The sequence below is a fragment of the Epinephelus lanceolatus genome, chromosome 10 (assembly GCF_041903045.1).
Source record: "Epinephelus lanceolatus isolate andai-2023 chromosome 10, ASM4190304v1, whole genome shotgun sequence".
NCBI classification, from domain to species: domain Eukaryota; kingdom Metazoa; phylum Chordata; class Actinopteri; order Perciformes; family Serranidae; genus Epinephelus; species Epinephelus lanceolatus.
This window is the reverse complement of record NC_135743.1, coordinates 34285304-34303134: the sequence shown is the minus strand read 5'-3', so window position 1 is coordinate 34303134 and position 17831 is coordinate 34285304. Positions and strand designations below refer to the sequence as shown.

General features: G+C 41.1%; 1 protein-coding gene and 1 non-coding gene across 2 annotated transcripts in view; one reads left to right on the top strand and one right to left on the bottom strand.

The window, feature by feature from the left end:
- me1 (malic enzyme 1, NADP(+)-dependent, cytosolic) overlaps positions 1 to 16962 on the bottom strand; it is a 109976-nt gene extending 93014 nt beyond the window's left edge. Inside the window, exon 1 of the mRNA XM_033641716.2 lies at positions 16707 to 16962. Coding sequence (XP_033497607.1) covers positions 16707 to 16835 — 129 coding nt within the window. The 5' untranslated portion in view covers positions 16836 to 16962. The remainder of the gene's footprint in view (positions 1 to 16706) is intronic.
- On the top strand, positions 172 to 243 carry trnap-cgg (transfer RNA proline (anticodon CGG)). The gene has a single exon. It is a non-coding gene; the product is annotated as a tRNA-Pro (tRNA).
- Positions 16963 to 17831: the final 869 nt, after the last annotated feature.

The following is a 17831-nucleotide window of genomic DNA, read 5'->3' as shown; positions in this document are numbered from 1 at the left end:
AAATACTATTGCAGACCCCTGGTTTCATCTTACTGCAGGGAAAGCACATATTAACTGTTTTTATCCATTTCATCTGATGCCTTCCACAAGAAAGATGACCTGTCACTGACAGCCAAGGTGCCAGGTTTAACAGTATTTTTGCCATGTTGAAAAACTGGACGCTTTTTCAGTGGCTCGTTGGTCTAGGGGTATGATTCTCGCTTCGGGTGCGAGAGGTCCCGGGTTCAAATCCCGGACGAGCCCAGAGCATAGAACTCTCAAAGTAAAATTCAATTTACTGGCTGAATGAAGCACTTTGCAACTGTGTAATGGCTTTGTCTTAAAGCTGGGGCTTTTTTCAAAGTGAGTTTCAAGTCTTTGTGAAGTCAAACAATTGGGCCCATGGTGTAATGATCAGCTGTCTGAACTCTAAATCTGGAGATCTAACTGAAGGTCAAGTCCTGATAGAACCTTCACCATGAAATTGGACAAAGATCTATACAGTGGTTGTAGGTAACATCAGATTAGCTAATGAATGTACAGTAACAGTCTACTACTCATGGCCTGTATCCTGTAATGGCTTAGAGGCACAGCTCATTATCTCCTGTCGCTGTCCTCCCCATGTTAGAAGACCACCAGTGACAGACATGACTGCACACTGAGCTCAATAAACCTGCCAGAGGGAGAAACACCAGACCACCTGTTTGATACACCAGACAAATGGGTCTTTCAGAGCAAGATGTGAGACAACAGTACTGAGGCTGGTCATCACTAGAGATGACCCAAGTGAGGTCAGAGAGCGTACACTGAATGTGAAAAATAATGTCATAAAGTCACATTCAGTAGACATTTTACAAAAGAAATGCACAATACTGTACACCACCTTTATGACAAGGTCTGTAACATCAGCTAAAAGTAGGACAAGGTTTAAAATTTTCCCATACATCACAGTGCACAGTAAATCATATGTCTACGATTAGAGCCTGTCACTACAGGAAGGTTAGAATTTATAGTCCATGTCTAATCTTTACATTTGCTATTTGTCTATCTGTCCTAAAAGGAAATGGAAAAAGTGCAGGAATGTATAGGCCATGGATGTCACATGATACACACAATGAGACTGTTAATAATTTATAGAGCAGAACGGAAACAACGCCTCAACATACAGACTGTACAATGTCTCTGAAAATGGGCCAATGAGTTCAACAAACCTTTGTCTCCAAGTTAGTATAGTTTTATTGTACTTAGTATTGACAAGGCTTAGACTTGCACACAGTAGATATCTCACAATGGCTTATCTCACTCCACTTCTGTGGGAAGATAAAGGTAAAGTTCAACAAAAGTTTGAAAGCAAATGACAGGGATAGAGTCACTTTCACAAAGTGATACCAGATTAAACATTCATTGCCATTAAGGCATAAAAGAATCTCAAGTATAATCTGCCTTAATCTGATTTATTAAAGGAATACTTCACCTCCTAAATGGCCATTTGTATATCAGTTACTCACCCGGTGTTATGCTGAATTCATGAAGAAAACATTGTTTTTCCTAAATGCCTCCAGTGAACGAAGAATCCAAAAACTAAAGAAAATTCTTGATGAATTGAATTCATAGGGGTCCACGTTTAACAGCAGCAAAACTGTATCAAAACATTCATTGACATTTTGTGCAGTCATATGCTCAGTGCTTCCCAAATAGAAAGCCCCCCTCCAACAGGGAACTGAACTAAAAGAGTGACTTATCTATGTTCTCTTCAAAGCCAGAATCCACTGACAAAACGGTTAATATACCTACCGAACAAGGGAGCTGCTGGTCAACTGGCACCTCCCCTGTTCAGCGAGGTAAATTTACTGTTTTTGTCAATGGAGTCTGGCTTTGAAGAGAGCATAGATAAGACTACTTTTAGTTCAGTTCCCTGTTGGAAAGGTTTGTCTGCTTGGGAAGTGCTGAACATACGACTGGATAAATAAGACTCCGATTATACTGCACGAGTTGTGTGAGACTGTGTAGATGGATGTTTTTGATATAGTTTTGCTGTTGTTAAATACAGACCCTATTAGTTCAATTCATCAAGACTTTCTCTGTTTTTCCGTTCTATGTTCATTGGAGGCATGCAAGATTTATCCACAAACTCAGGTTAAGAGCGGGTAAATAGTTTATATACAAAAGGTTATTTAGGTGGTTAAGTATTTCTTTAAGACTGAATATGAAGCTAAATGACAGATCAGTATGAATTTGTTGCCCTTGTAGGCTCTCACCTCTGAATATGTTTGTATTCAGTGTGGTGCTATAGACTACCAGGTTGCCCTATTGTGTCCAAATCCTGTAGATTTTCTCAGCAAAAGGCCAGATGCCCCCCATCTGTTTCCTGCTATAATGGCAACCGTAGCAGGGTTCAAGAGGATTGCCCTGCGCATAAAGCCCTTTAAATCCATCCCTTCCTCTCAGGAGGAAAAGAAAGAGCACACATCAGCTCCGATCCCTCTCTTCTCAGGATCTGCCTGCCTGACTAAGCTTTTCCCAATGAATGCCTCCCAACAAATGTGCCGTGTAGGGCCTGCATGTGTATTCTCATTCCTAAACAAATTCAGTCATTAGCAGGCCGAGGACTGTGGCACTCAATCTTTGTTCATGGGGCCAAACACCATTAATCAGAGAGATAACTAGTGTTTTCTCTATCAACATGGTTGCACTGTGCTAATAATGCTGTCAGATAGAAGCAGCGAGAAAAAGCATGCTCACAACAAAATGAGGAGCAATCAAGGCAGAAACGAAGCTCTGTGAGCCTGCTCTTCAAGCTTCATTTCATACGTCTGGTTTAGGAAAACAGTTTGGCCTGTCTCACTGTTTGTTTGATTAAAGGTCTTTGTAAAACATTGCAGCCTTTTTTTTTCTGGTTAAAATAACATTACACTCAATTCATAAGCTTACGATGACCTGAGCTTGCCTGTATTATATCAACTAAGTGCTGCTGCCTCTGTGAAAACCATAGACTGCATAAAAGAAATGGACATAGCCAATGTGACCTCACCCTTTACTTTGTGGACTACCATTTTGAAGCCTTAGGTCTGGCATGTTGGTTGTCGTCATCTTGGTTTTTTTGAGCCAGAGGTGACCATATGTAAACGAGAGGGTGGACCTGACTAATGCATTGTCAGTTATTACAAAATGCTATGCCACTATCCCGATTGATAGGTAGGCATGCTAGCGTTTTGTTATTCACAAAGTAACCATACCCTGCAGCATACCTGCTTTATGAAATATTTTCTCTAAATGGTACCATTATTTCTGGAAATGAACATCATGCTGTATTGAAGAAGACTCGAAAGTAGCGATTAAGACTATAAAATCATGAGGTAAATATTTACTAGGGTATTAAATCTGGTGAGAAGTGGGGTTTCTTTCTTATAGACGTTTATAAAACCAGACATCTTTTTACAACCAGCAGAGTTGCCCCCTGCTTGCCATTAGAAAGACTGATTGCACACACCAATGGGTGACGTCACGGTAGCTGTATCCATTATTCTATACAGTCCGTGGTGTTGAACCAAATATTTACAGGGAATACTGATTTCCATTAGCAATAACATAACATACAAGAACCACTTGGTACATTCTATTTTACAGAGTATTCACTTTACAGAAGGGTGTTATTGATCTACTTTTGTCATCAAGAGCAACAGTAGCATCCCTTTTCCTGGTATGAGAAATTATTTCCTGTGGTTCTTGGTTGCAGTAGTTTATGTACCTGAAAGTAACTCATCATAACAAGTCCTACATCAGCCAAAAAGCTAACCTTGTTTTCACCAACGGGCAACTTCCGGGTCTAAAAAGTGACGCCAATGCTAAGTGTGTGTAACTGTGTCCAAGCTGTGGCCATCTTGGATTTCTGGAGCCATAAGTGACAAAATTTGTACAAGAGGGGTGGATCTGACTCATAGAATGTGCCATCGCCTTTCAGACAACCTGTCACTCAAAGTAACCACACCCTTTATTATACATAACTTTAAGCCTTAACAAAATGTAAATGTGTGAGTTATATAAAAATTCACCCCCAGTACAGTTGTCATGGATGTTAAAATTAGCATTACAGACCAAAACTTTTTTTGTACCAGGCTGTAAACATGTTTTTTTTATTTTCCGCTGTAAATTTGGGTACTTAAATATGGGTTTCTATGGGGATTTACTCGATTGTGGAGCCAGCCTCAGAGAAAAGAGAGAAAACTTCCCATGTACATCATGGCAGGAAATTTGGATTGGAACTGTGTTTTGTAACAATGTTACTCTGATTTAATTTGTGTATTTGCAGTAATGCAATGTATTTAGTGGTAAGGAGATATTTCCTTGTCTGTGTTAAATTTTGTAACGTCTGAATTAAGTTAGGTCTGGTACCAGCAATACTGTGCAGCACATGTATGTTTGTTATTTTTTGTTTCTCCTCTTTTGTATTGGTGCCACTGCTGTATGTTTACTGTATTTTAGATTTATTAGATTTATTAGATTTTTAGATTTTATTCAACTATATTTTGTTGCCATTTTTATTTTGCTTTCAATTAACAAGGCAAGTGTAAATTACTAGAGAAGCAATCTTGGCCTAATGCAAAAAAAGAGCCCAGAAATAGTGTTTGAAGTTGTCAGCTCTTCTGGCTGCACTGGTATCTATTATAACAGCACATCTCTTGTCCTAATCTGCCATCAGAGAGCAGACAGCAACTCTACCTCTAATTTACCTAACTTTCATGAGTCATGATCCCCACCTAGCAACACTGAGCTCTGAGACAGACCAAAAGGAGTGTCTTAAATTCCTCATCCTGAGCAAATATGAAAGCACGAGGCTCCTTAAATCAGGAGGTGTCAACTTGTGAATGTACAGACACGCTTGTTGGTCAAACAGCCTTGAAAACCGAGCCGATGTTGACTCAGGGAGGGCAGCCTCCAGTGGGTGGAGGTAGCAGACATGCAGGGTTCTTCAAACGCAGCCAATCCCCCTGAGGCAGCCTTTTCATGCTCCTCAGTTCAGGTCCCTTAGGAGCCTGAGTGTTGCCGGGAAAATGTCTAAACCTTCCGAGGCAATTCACTTCTGGCTAGTGATGCCTCAGCATTCATTGGCCGTGTTCAGGTGATAGTATGGGCTTTGACAGCCATGTCTGACATTACAGGTGTTTGTGAATCTCTCCTAATGAAAACACTTTTATACTTTCTTTTTTCTGGAACAACAACCGAGGAATATTCTGCGACTGAGTCATGTGGAGAGAGTCCATTAAAACAGAAGAAAAACCACAAGCAAAATCCTCAAGAACACAGACAGCAAGATGTCCTTGCTTGTACAGTGAAGTGTCTGCTGGCTGAACTGTCTTATTGGCACAGGAAATCTCCAATTAATCTGTTTGTGGTCCTACAGAAAGCCAATCCAATTTCAGAGGCTGTCTCAAAATAACTGTCTAATGCTGTCGTCACAAATAGAACAACAAGAATATTCTAAAAATCAGCCAACAGGTGAATTACAGCTCTCTTTGCATTGGAAGAATAGCCCCTCTTTTAGTTTTTTATGAAATAGCAGTGAGCCAATCTCCACGCTCACCTCTGTAACTTCTCCAGGGGAGGTGAACCATAATGTAAGGGCTCCAATGAAATCTGCTTTCCTGTTGTCACTGCTTGTTTCTGTGATGACAGAAATTTATTCTGACCACCTACTTGGCAGCTGGTTCTCTAAATGCACCCAGCATTTACCCACAAAGCCACATTAACGATGCTATCGAGGTATTTCGCAACTACTCGCGTTAATGGAGGACCAAATTAAGGAAGCTGCTAAACTGGATTTAACGGCGATGCAGCTGGGCGTGCACAACAACGGAGACATTTTAAACGGGCAATGCTCGCTTGTCACCCCCGAGGCATGGATACCAATGACGTCAGATTCTGGGTGAGTTGTTGATCTCTACTGATTGGTTAGGGAAAAATCAAATTACCTCCCCCTTGTAAATTGCCTTCAATGAGGCAATGTCAGACTGAAGGTTCTGGGAGCTTCAGTCTGACACTCAGGCTAGTGTTGTGTGTGATTTATCCTGGCCTTATATGAGTAAAGGAAATCTTAGCTAGTCGCTAGGCTAACTTATACAATGTAAAATGCCATAGGCTTTTGCTAACACTAGCATGATATATTTGTTCGGAAAATGTTTTTAGTATGAGACAGTTGTTTTGGCGGTAAACCTTGTGAGTTGTAATGCAGCCGAATTTTTTAACGATACCTTCCTTAAATGTACATTTGTCCCTGACTTCATATGACTAGAGGAAAAGCTAGAACTAGCCTGGCTAATTTATACAACGTAAAATGCCACAGGCTTATGCTAAAAACATTAGCATGTCGTATTTATGGGGAAAATGTGTCCAGCAAAAGACAAGTGCTTTGTTTGTGTACTTGTAATTGAAATTGTTGCTATTTAGCCAGGTTTAATGCGTGTTTTGGCTGTGTTTTGAATTAACTAAACTTAACAGCACTATACAGAAACCCCGCAGCTGACTAGTGTTTTGGAGGTGTAACTGCAGAGTGACACAGACGCACCACTGCACAAGTATAAATGCTCACAATGGTGTAGGTCACATGCGTAGGCTATGGCGTAGGTTCTGCGTAGATCTTACGGATCAACTTAAGTGTCAGAGCGAGCCATACTGCTGCTGGTTGCAGCTAAAAGGTGGATGGTCAAAAACAAGCTACAATAGCTTCTCCCATTTTGGACCATCCAGCTCTCAAGTCAATCATAGGTTAACACTGTCAAAATAGCTTTCTACTGGTCAATGGCACAAATTAACGTATCAAAGTTCTCAAAGGCTGAGCAAAAAAATGCATAGGCTACACTTACATTGCCCCCATATGCAAATCCAGTTATCGTAGCAATGCCACAGGGATGAATTGATTTTAAATGCTGGTGTGACCAGGCCTTTTGCTTATAAACCAACATATTTACAGCTCTTTATCGCAACCCATTATCATAAATCTCCTCAGTGTTTTTATGAGGCTGCAAACACACAAAACCTGTCAGTCAACACAGCATCAGTCTCAATGATAACCATCTCTCTGACCTTGGGAAAATGGTTTGTACTACATCATGTATATATATCCACAATGTTGCAGAATGCTGAAACAAAATACTGCCTTTAGATTCTTACTGCTAAGACATGGCAAGACCTCCACCACTCTGAAATAACAGACAAAAGCTGCATTGAACGGAGGAGGAGGGGAAAAGACAGCAGGGGCTGAAGGAGGTGGGATGCTTGAGATGAGCTTCATAGGAAGGTGATGAGGCTCAGACTGTCTCCTTCTCTCTGTCTGGGACAAGTTAATGGCTTCTCCGTTGTCCTCACATGAATGAGGACCACCTTACAAAAAACACACAAAAGTGAGCTGAGGAGTCTGGGCTATTTAGACCTGGACTTGCCGCTGAATAAACACAGCATCACAATTGTGTGTGAGCGCAGAAACTGTTGAGTCAAGAGTCGGATTAAATTACACTCAGTTCTTTTGAGCCATCCCTGAAGAAAACACTGATAATTGCACTTATGGGGCTGCACGTTAAAAACCTATTTGAACTGGTTTATGAACATGTTGAAGTATGCGTTTGTGTGTATGTGTGTGTGTTCGTGTGTGTGTAAAGCTCAAGCTGAGGTTGGTTAGTGGAGGGGAACGAGGGTGCACTTTCTTTCTGTCTGGCCGATCCACTCCAGTCCATCAGAGGAATGTCTGGTCACCAGCAATGCGTGCGGTCAACCTGAAACACCTGGCCACACCTGGGACAACCCCCCCACACACACTCCCTCACACACACATATCCACAGAGCTCTGCTGTCCATCTAGTGAGAGGGACTGACAAGTGCAGCTGCTCTGCATAAAGACTAAACAGAGAAAGGTTTGTTCCATTTTCACCGCTCAGTTAAACGAAGGCTTGTAATCTGACTGCCAACATCATCGAGTTCAACCTCACATAACCACTGTCATCCACCTCTAAACTGCCTGCACACAACTAGCATTTTCACATCATTTCTGCCCCACCCAGAAACAGGATAGTATCGTCAGAATCTCCTGTGCAATGGTCTTTGGGAAAAGTTACTCTTACTCATACATGATTGAGGTTAAAATGAAAAATGTGAGAAGCAACACAGTCGATGTTTCCACATCTGCCATGCTAGCAGCTCTGTGGGGTTGTACTTAGGTACAGTGGTGTTTTTTAAACTGAATGCTAACATCAGCACACTAACATACTCAAAGTGACAATGTTAAAGTTTAATGTCCGTATTTTTCCACCTGGACCCTACTTTCCCATGCTTTTTCTTGAAGCAGCAAAACAGGCTGCGATGTAACCACTCAGAGCAATTGTGCACCATCAATGTACATCGATGTACATGGATTATCATACGAGTTGTCTGACAACTTAAATAAAGGATCCTACAGAGACAGACCTTTTTGTTAAGGAGTGAGATCCTTTTTTTAACCAGTAAAAGCCCTGGAATTGTTATCACTAAACCCACCAGACTCCTTTTAAAAGGTTTTTAGTGTGTATAGAGACAGCAGCATATTTTCACGTCTAACTGGGTGAATCATAGGTTTATCTAAACCAGACCAGAGTTGGTGACTGTTGGAAAATTGAAAAGAGGAACCAAAATGGCTTTTGTGAATTTTATTTTGTTACCACTGACTTTGGATTAAGTGTGTTTTACAGTGAGAAAAATACTGTTCATCTAAATGGAGTCTGGTGTACTCAATGATAGCAATTTCAGGGCTGTTTCTGGTCAAAGAAAAATGATCTTGCCCTTTAACAATAAGGTCTATCTCTGTAGTGATCCTTTACATAATGTCGTCAGGCAATTATGATGACAATCTCAGCCTGTCAGTGGCAAAACAAGCAATTTAAGTGGACGTAAGTTGTCATGCAAACATACCCTGAATGGTTACATTACAGCCGGTTTCGCTACCGCCGGCTGCAGCATCCTCGCTCAATACTAGATTAATTTAAAACAATTGTTGTCTTCATTAGTCACTTGGACACAAAAATATGGGGAAAATGGTCCAGGTTGAAATATACCAATCCTTAAACATGCTGACATTTAGCAGATATTATAATGTTTACCATTTTTACCATCTTAGTTTAGTGTGTTAGCATGCTAACATTTGATAACTACAAAGTACAAAGTACAGCTGAGGCTGATGGGAATGTCATTAGTTTTGCAGGTATTTGGTCATAAAACACTACTGGGCATACCATATTAACATGTTTTGACCTGATGATGCCAGGGTTTAACTAAAATTACTACATTTATTTTGAGAGGATGGGGAAATTTATTTATAATCCATCTACTATTTGTCGAGAGATTTCAGTCAAACTTCAAACGTCAGCTTCAGGGTAGTGCAAGAGGAAAAGTCAGTGAGTCTGTAACACAGTACTTGTTAAGATATTTTTGTCTGTGAAAAAGTGCACAACTAACCACAACTATGGCTAAAACTTTGCCGCCCTGCACCTCTAAAGCTCACTAATCAACATGTGCTATCTCATTTGTTTAAACTTTATGTTATGTGCCATGGCTTCCTGGAGTCTTCTTGTCACTGTGACATGTCACTGCTTCCAGTCTTTATGCAAAGCCGAGATAGTCATACACTGGCTCTAACTGTATTTCCAAAAATGTGGAACTGTTTAAGGACTCATGGGATAAAACTTGACATTTGTCAGAATTAGCATCATTAGGGGCTCATAGTTTACTCCTTATCTTTTCCAGTCAAGAAAAAAACAGTGAAGTTATTTACTTTAAGACCACTGCTATCATCACAAATATCCATCAGAGGATTTTCCGTCGCATGTGAAATGTTGATCGTACGATGGACAGAGGCCAGAGAGCTGAGAGATTGATAAATGTAGAAAGATTACCACGGTCCATGGGAACCCTAGCTAGCAGCACAAACAAAGCATTGCTGTAATGCCTTAGCACCACAGAAAACTGTCAGCACAAAGCTTTTATAAGTCTTGACTGTGCAGAAAACAGACGTTTATCCTTGTGTCATGCTGACACGGTGACTCAGTGGGGATCAAAGTTCCAGACTGCATTTAGTAAAGTCAGCGCCAGGTCATCCAGCTGTTTTCTCACTGGCACCTTTTACCAATCGTGACATAATTGTATTAGAGTGCATGCACTGTTATAAAACCCTTATCAGGCCTTGCTAGGAATATAGACCGGCTGGAGCACATTATGCTTCCCATGGAAAACTCAGCAAATCAGTCGCAACCAACAAAGCATGACACATACCCAAAGGGAAGGATTCAGAGAGCCACAAAGATACAGAAATATTCCCATTTTAGAATTAAAAGCTAGGCATATTTGTTGCCATTTGTTTGTTTGTTGCTAAATTTATTTATGTCGGTTTCAGCTCAAGGAAAATGCAAACCTGGTGAGGGAAAAAAATCTTTTCTGGGAGCAAAAGTTGATCGGAGTAGCAGCCAAACCCAGAGTCACTCTAACATGAGAGCCTAATTACTTCCAGTTGCTACAGAGGGTTATCAGGACCGTCGCCATTTGGCATACCAACACATCCTCAATGCCCAATCAGATACACTGTTTGTTCAGCGCCCACTATGAACAGAGATTCTTACTTTTAGTCTTTCATCTGTCGAGCCATCTTGCAATGTCATGTGTGGAGCCTGTGGTTACAAATGGAGCATCCAATTGCAGCGCTGTCTGGGCACGGGCTCTCCATTTTATTCAGCATTCGTAGGCTCAAATGATGCATAATGTGAGTGATTTTAAAAACCTCAATAAACAACACATTAGACATTAAAAAAACTGACTCAGCGTGCAAAAGCCTTAATGCTAGTTGCTAGCTTGGTTAGCATGTTGCATTGAGAGCTATGATTAACTTTGATAATGCTATTTTTCGCAAACAAAAAACATCTTGAAAACAAAACTAGGCCTACTTAGCCTTGCTGGATGGGCACACTAGACATAATCATTTAAAGCCTTAATAAAATGTAAACAGGTGAGTTTTATAAAAAGTCACCCCCATATAGTTGTCAAGAATGTTGAAATTAGCTATAGAGACTGTTTTTTGAAAACTGTTTTTTCAAAACTGTTTTTTGTACCAGGCTGTAAACATGTTTAGTCATGTTGTAACATGAGGCATTTTAACATAGGTGTCTGAAGATTGACTCAATTTTGGAGCCAGCCTCAAGTGGTCATTAGAAGAACTGCAGGTTTTGGCACTTCATTTTTAAGCAATAGAGGTTGCCGCTTGCTTCAACTACAGTACAGAACCAGTGAATGGGCATCTGTTGGCTGCCTACACACCGACCACTCAGTTCAGTGTTTGAGGTGAAACAACATCCCTGATTGGGTGCTAAGAGCATTTTTAAGGAGGTTGTTATTGTTGTTGTTTTTCGAGGCTGTGGCAGGCGGAACCAGCGTCAGAGAGACGCACTGAGGGCTGGGATTCACACAGATGCCTCATTAATGTGTGATCAAGCAGAGAGACAGAGGACTTCTGTGGAGCGTGGCCAGCGCTCTCTTCCTCGCCACAGAGAACCCTTTCTACACCTCGCAACCCACTTCATCTCTTTATTGCACAGTGAGCACATACACAAAACACACCTATAATATCCGGTTCCACCTCAGCAAAGGGAGGAGGGAGTTCTAACCAAAGAGTAAGGTGAAGCTGTGTGTGCATGCACATGCGTCAGCTCTACATGTTTAAGTGTGAGAGAGGAAAGATTAAAAGGAAATCGAGGCCTGTCGATGTGAGGACAGGCCGCTTTCAGCGCTGCGTCCCTCAGCATCAGTTAGCAAGTTGTGCTGTGACTGGCTTCTCTTAGGGGTGAAGTGGGCCAGCTGAGGGAGGTAAACATACTTCATCCCCAGGGCTTGCTGAAATCAGAAGGAGGGCAACAATGTGCCACTGCCTGCGCCACAGAAGCCTGCCTGTGCCTGGCCACTAACACTCCTTAGCAGCCATTTCCTACCTTCTACTCCAATTTCCTCGCCCCAGTTCATGTATAGGGCTGACAGTGGATGGTTCACCTGGCTGCATAAGAAACCTTTTTTTTCTGCTATGACTCTAACCTGTGTGTGTTTGAGGGCGGCTGTGTTTTGGGTCACTTTAGCCAAGTGATGAGAAGCTCAGGTTGATCAGATACAGCCACCAACCAAGATTGGCTTAAATAAAAAAACTATTATTTTTCTTTTGGAAAAAAAAATGGTTTTAATAGTCTGCCATTGTTTTTGTTAATGGCCTGATGGAACAGACTACTGTGCTGTGTACAAACTGTCCAAGCAGGCTCCTCAGATCCTTGTTGCTGAAAGTTTCATGCCCAGTTTTTGTTCTCATGTCATTAATCTTATTAAACCACAAGTTTTTTTTCCAAAACAATGTAACAGCACAAGTTGTGAGCTCATTTAAGATGGCCGACTTTAAGAGGGAGAAGAAAAGACTTCTTGTAAACAGAGGAACAAAGAACTGTGGTTCTCACAACATTCACTCTTAACATTACTCAGAAGAAAAACTAAGGAAATGGAGAGAGAGGAAAGAATGACAGTAAGTAAAATGTATGAGGGAGTGTTTGTCTTAAAACTGTGGGTAAAATGATATTTCTGTGTCTCTGTGGCACTTAGTCAAAGGCTCCAGCATGCCTGAATGCCTGAGGTCAAGTTGTCAACAGACCTTCATTAAAAGAGACAAAATATAGTGTAACATCCTAAGTGCTAGACTGGTCATGCTTTCACATGAATATAGGTCAACCTATGTAGCCCTTTTTAAGTGCCTTCTTGTACACTGGGTCCATTAAGGACCCCAAGGTGTAAATTGGGATGTAAACAAACAGTTTACTGGGTCAGGTTTAAGCGCTGAAGCTGTAGGTCCCAGGTTGACCTCTGTCACAAACAGCCATTACCTCGGTCTGAGGAGATTTTAAAAAAGAAACTATTATAAATTAGAAAACAAGTGCTCTCCGTACAATTCAAACTGCAACAGAAAATCAAAGGGGGGGTTTCAGGGTGGCAACTTAGAGAGTGGCTTGTACCAACAGAGCCTGCTTACTAAACAACAGCAAGATTTCTGATGTGAAGTCACAGCGGGTGAAATGGTGACAATATTGGCATGGATATTGATGCTGCTTGATTACTGAGCAATTAAGAAAACATAATTTAAAAAGTATGGTGAATTCAAGAAAACAGGCTGTCGGGTTTGGTCAATTCACCGTAGCGAATGAAGACATATTCTCTTAAAAAAATATGCACTGTTTGTATTTCACTCAATATCACACCTACACAATGGAAATTCCACAGTGGTGAAAGGTCGTAGTGACATACATGGTGACAGTGTGACTGCTCAATGACAATTTTAACCCTGACTCATTTTTCCTTTTGCTGCAAGGGAAAACAGCTTTTTCTTCTCACTCGGGGGCTGTGCTACAGCTGCAGAAGTAAAAACATGGTGGAAATAATATTCATTTCATTTTGTCAAGTAAATATGTTGCAGATTTCTCTGCATGCATGATGCATTTAACATTACATGAAGGCAAAATCGTTACTGCAACAGCACACGTCACAGTCATTGGTTCCAGAATACAACACTGACAGAAGCCTGAGGCCAAACACTCATCTCCTGTTTCTTACTTCAACATGATGGATAAATATTTAAACACAGGACTTGTCATTCCCCCTTTTTGTTGTGAGTTTCCTGACACAAATACTGCATGTGGAAGTTACTTGGTTGACAGTGATGAAGTGCTCACATGAAGCACCACACTTTGGAACATTTATGTTTATGTTAATTAACTAGTACGTGGCTCTAAATGTCATCAGTTTGTGTTTCTTTGAAGATGCCTGCAGTGTCAGAAAGAGGCATAAGAGGCTAAAAGAGTGATTATGAATTAAAGATGAAAATGAGGGATTTGCTGGCCGTGGAGCTTCAAGGGCAGGTTCATCTGCATTCTTCTACATGTTTTTCCAAATTGAAACTCCCACTCAGCTGTTACCACAAAGTAGTGACATGGGTTACAGCGCTCAAGTGTACGCTTCATTTAGATTAGTTTACTGCTTCACCTTGCCATCAGACAGCTCTTTCTGATGGGGATCTGTAGCCGTTATCTACTGTATGCTCTCTACAAAGCCACCAAGATTCCTTACAGGATATGTTTGTTGCTTGTCTACCCGCTACCTCAAACATTTAGTATGTTTGCTATTGTGTGATTTCATAACTGAATTAATGTGGCATCCAAAGCAGTATGTGGGTTACTATGTAGTTACAACATTGTGCAGAAACCTAGGCTAGGTCATGTGTAAAAATGTTTTTAGAGGAGCTTGAGAAAATAGCATTTTTGGGCTAAAACATTCATTACTTTGTCCAAAATTTGAATTTTCAGGTTTGAATACATCAGGAACACTACTGGAAAGCTACACACTGAAATAAAAACCTTAAAAAAATTAATTAATTAATTATTAATAAATAATGGAGCTGCTATTCAGTAAACCTAGGCACTGATGTAAATGAGGTTCGTACAAATTCACTAGACAAAGAGCTTCATTAGACAGTGACAGAAAGTACAGAGATAACCTTACAAATTAGTTACACAACAAACTCAGTCCACTGTGACAGCATTCCACATCATCAGGTTATGCAGGTCCTGCAGGATGTGTCGTTGTGAAATAAATTGTGAAATCTTTGCATTCCAGTGTTGTGTGTCTCCAAATTAGAGCCATATTTCCTATAAACCATACTACTCGATGTCAGAAAGAGGATGTTGCTCTGTGTTGTGCTACAATGCAGTCAAACTGACTTCCTGCTAAGTGTGACACAGCATAAAGGAGCCATTTTCGCATTGACACTCTCATTTGTTTGCTAAATTTATTCTAAAAGTTAATGTGGATGTTTTTGATTTGTTACATTTCTGCACATATATTTTTTTATGAATGATTAAACTAACATAATCCACTCTTCACTGGTGTTTCTCACAACACAATGTGACATTTAAACCCACCTAGTTTACAAAGTGTACCCTAATTTGTTCCTCTTAGTCATCATGCATCTGTGCACATGCGTCATCTCACCCTGCCACGCCATGCACACTTACACACATGAAAACAAACACACGGGGTTGATGTGCGGCATGTGGCGGTCTCAGGAGTGGGGTCATTAACTGCCCTAACAAACCGGTCTCTGTGCAGCCACCGGCACACCACTCCTCGCTCCACGCACACTGGCCTGTTTGGACTCCACTGTCTCACTTATCAGCTCACTGTTTACCCCAGCCAACTGTGGTGAACTGACTGCATCCTTTATCAGAGTGGAGCAGGTTTCAAACTAAAATTGTATAGTGATTGGGGTATTGCATCTGAAAATTCGCAGTAAAATAAACCAGAATAGTTTAAAGATTAGACAACTACAGGCCTACAGGAAACATATTTGGCCAGTAAGAGTGCAGAAAACAGCTCCGAGGGAAGAAATAGACTGCTCAAGTGTTCTAAAATTAGTCTGACTTTGACAAAGAGCAGTCAGACCCTGCTCTGCTTGCTGGGCACACTAGACATAAGAGTAGCCCTAAATTCAGCCAGTTTTTTGATGGTCAGTCAGCACCATGGACAGAGACCCTGTCACCACAGCTTGACCTCTGGGGCCCCATCCCACCACACAAACCAAGAGAAAACACTGGAAAGGCTCAACGGCTGCCGGATGCTCTTTGTTAAGGACGTAAAGCATGGTAAAAAAAAAATACATCAGGCTAACTCAACAGGAATGGCTAGTCAGAGGAATCATGTTAAAAATCTTAGCAGTCTTGAAAGACAGGCAGTTCTTCACAATAAGAACCTGTAAAGTCTTCCCTTGACCTCATGGCCCACAAGGAAGCTGCTCAGCATTATTTCTTGCATGACTAAGCAACTTCTGGCACTGTTCCTCATTTTACTTAAAGAAGAGAAAGCAAAAAGAAGCTTTATTTTCAAACATGTATAGGGGCTGTTGTGACTTATCTCACGTAGGATACCCACAGTGAGCTCACAGCAGCCTGTCAATATGCTGAATCACATATTGTAGGCTATGTGGTGCTTACTTGAGAAAGACGGGCCTGAGTCGTCATTTATGATGGTAATAATTAACTATTACAGTCTCTGTAAAGCAATACGTGACAGGGCAGCACAAAGAAAAGCCCCTCTCTATGTGACAACAGCGTTTGGTCTCTTTAAATCTAAATATAACCGCGTCTAAAGCTGATACCTAAACCTCCCGGCTAATGTTGCGTTCACTTGCTGCTTGAGGGCTCCGACCGGCCGTACACACATCAAAAAGAAGACTTGTGCGTGTGTTAAAATATTAAACATTTGGCTCATACCTCAGATAATACTAAAGGTAGCTGCTTTTGTAGTGAGTAGAAGAGGAACGTCATGAAATATATGAGAAAATGTGACACCTTGGTAAGGTTGGTGTCAATCTTTAACATGGGCAAAACAGTCTCTAATTAGCAAAATGTTGTTGTAGGCCTATCACAGGTTGAGCATCTTCACACCCTAAATGCCAGCTACACTTTGTGAACTGTGAAATTATACTACATTCTACCTTAATCACATTAGCACTTGAAGTTTACCGTTTGCACTCTAGTCAGAATTCTCATATTTCCTACAGTACCTGAAGGTACCAGCTAGCTTGTCACCCCTCGTCCATAGAAACAAGCTACAAACTCACACAACTGTGTCTCCACACTGACCTTGTTCAAGGGGGGGTTTCGGGTAACATCGTAGCCCCTCTTCTTGGTGTACACGAAGGTTTTTGTTGTGTCTTCGGACTTGTGCATCTCCGTTTCCACTGACTCCCGTCTGACCAGCGCGCGTGCCATGTCGCTACCTCTTTAAATAGAGCGACGGTGAACTGTTGTGAACTCAACAAGTGGATGCGCGGGTCTGACCGCTGAGCTGTGGCCGCTCTCTGCCTGTGCTGTCACTTCGCTCAAGAAGAGCCCGAGTCTTCTTATCATGCTCTTTTATTGTCCCCAGTCAGCTCTTGTCTTATGTAGCGTCCCTGCATGTACTTTCACCAGGCAACAGGTGCATGGTGGTGTGAAGTCAGGTAATATGAGACGCCAGGTAAAATGAGACAAGTAGGGTTTTACATCTTGGGCTCTTTAAATATTTGCAGCCAGTCACAGAACATGTTACTGCATTGTTACAACTTGTATCCTAATACATGAATTATGCCATCATGTACCACCCTACTACCAACCTGGTCTCAGTCCAATACTGGCACTTGGACACTGTATGCAAACTGTACATTTTCTGTGAAAACAACTGTATTTTGAAAATACATAATGCAAATTTTTGTTATGGATTTAAAGCATGGGAAAAAAATACATCAGGCATATTCAACAGGAACGGCTGGTCAGAGGAAAAATCTTAGCAGACTTTAAAGACAGGCTGTTCCTCACAAGAAGAACATGCATGTAGAAGAACATTGTATTTTGAAAAGACATAATGCATGTAACAGGCTGAAGTTGACACAGTGTTCCAGAACATCAACAACAGACGCATCCAGGCTACCTTGCACACCATATGTTGACACTGAATGTCAACAACCATGTGACAAGGTCAGAGTGAGAATGTATTGCTTCTACAGAAATTTTAAGTATTTTTGTCACATGAAAATATTTAAGATGATGCAGTGAGTCCATGCCACCCACAATAGTCCAGAATTAGCCATAACTATTACACACACGTAACCAAAATAACATGTCTGTAAACAAAATGGTAGCAAGGAAACAGGCAACAAAGGAACAGTGAAAGCATGGCAGAAAAGTTAGACAGTCTTTCTAATAATTAGTCACAGGTTACATTAATGA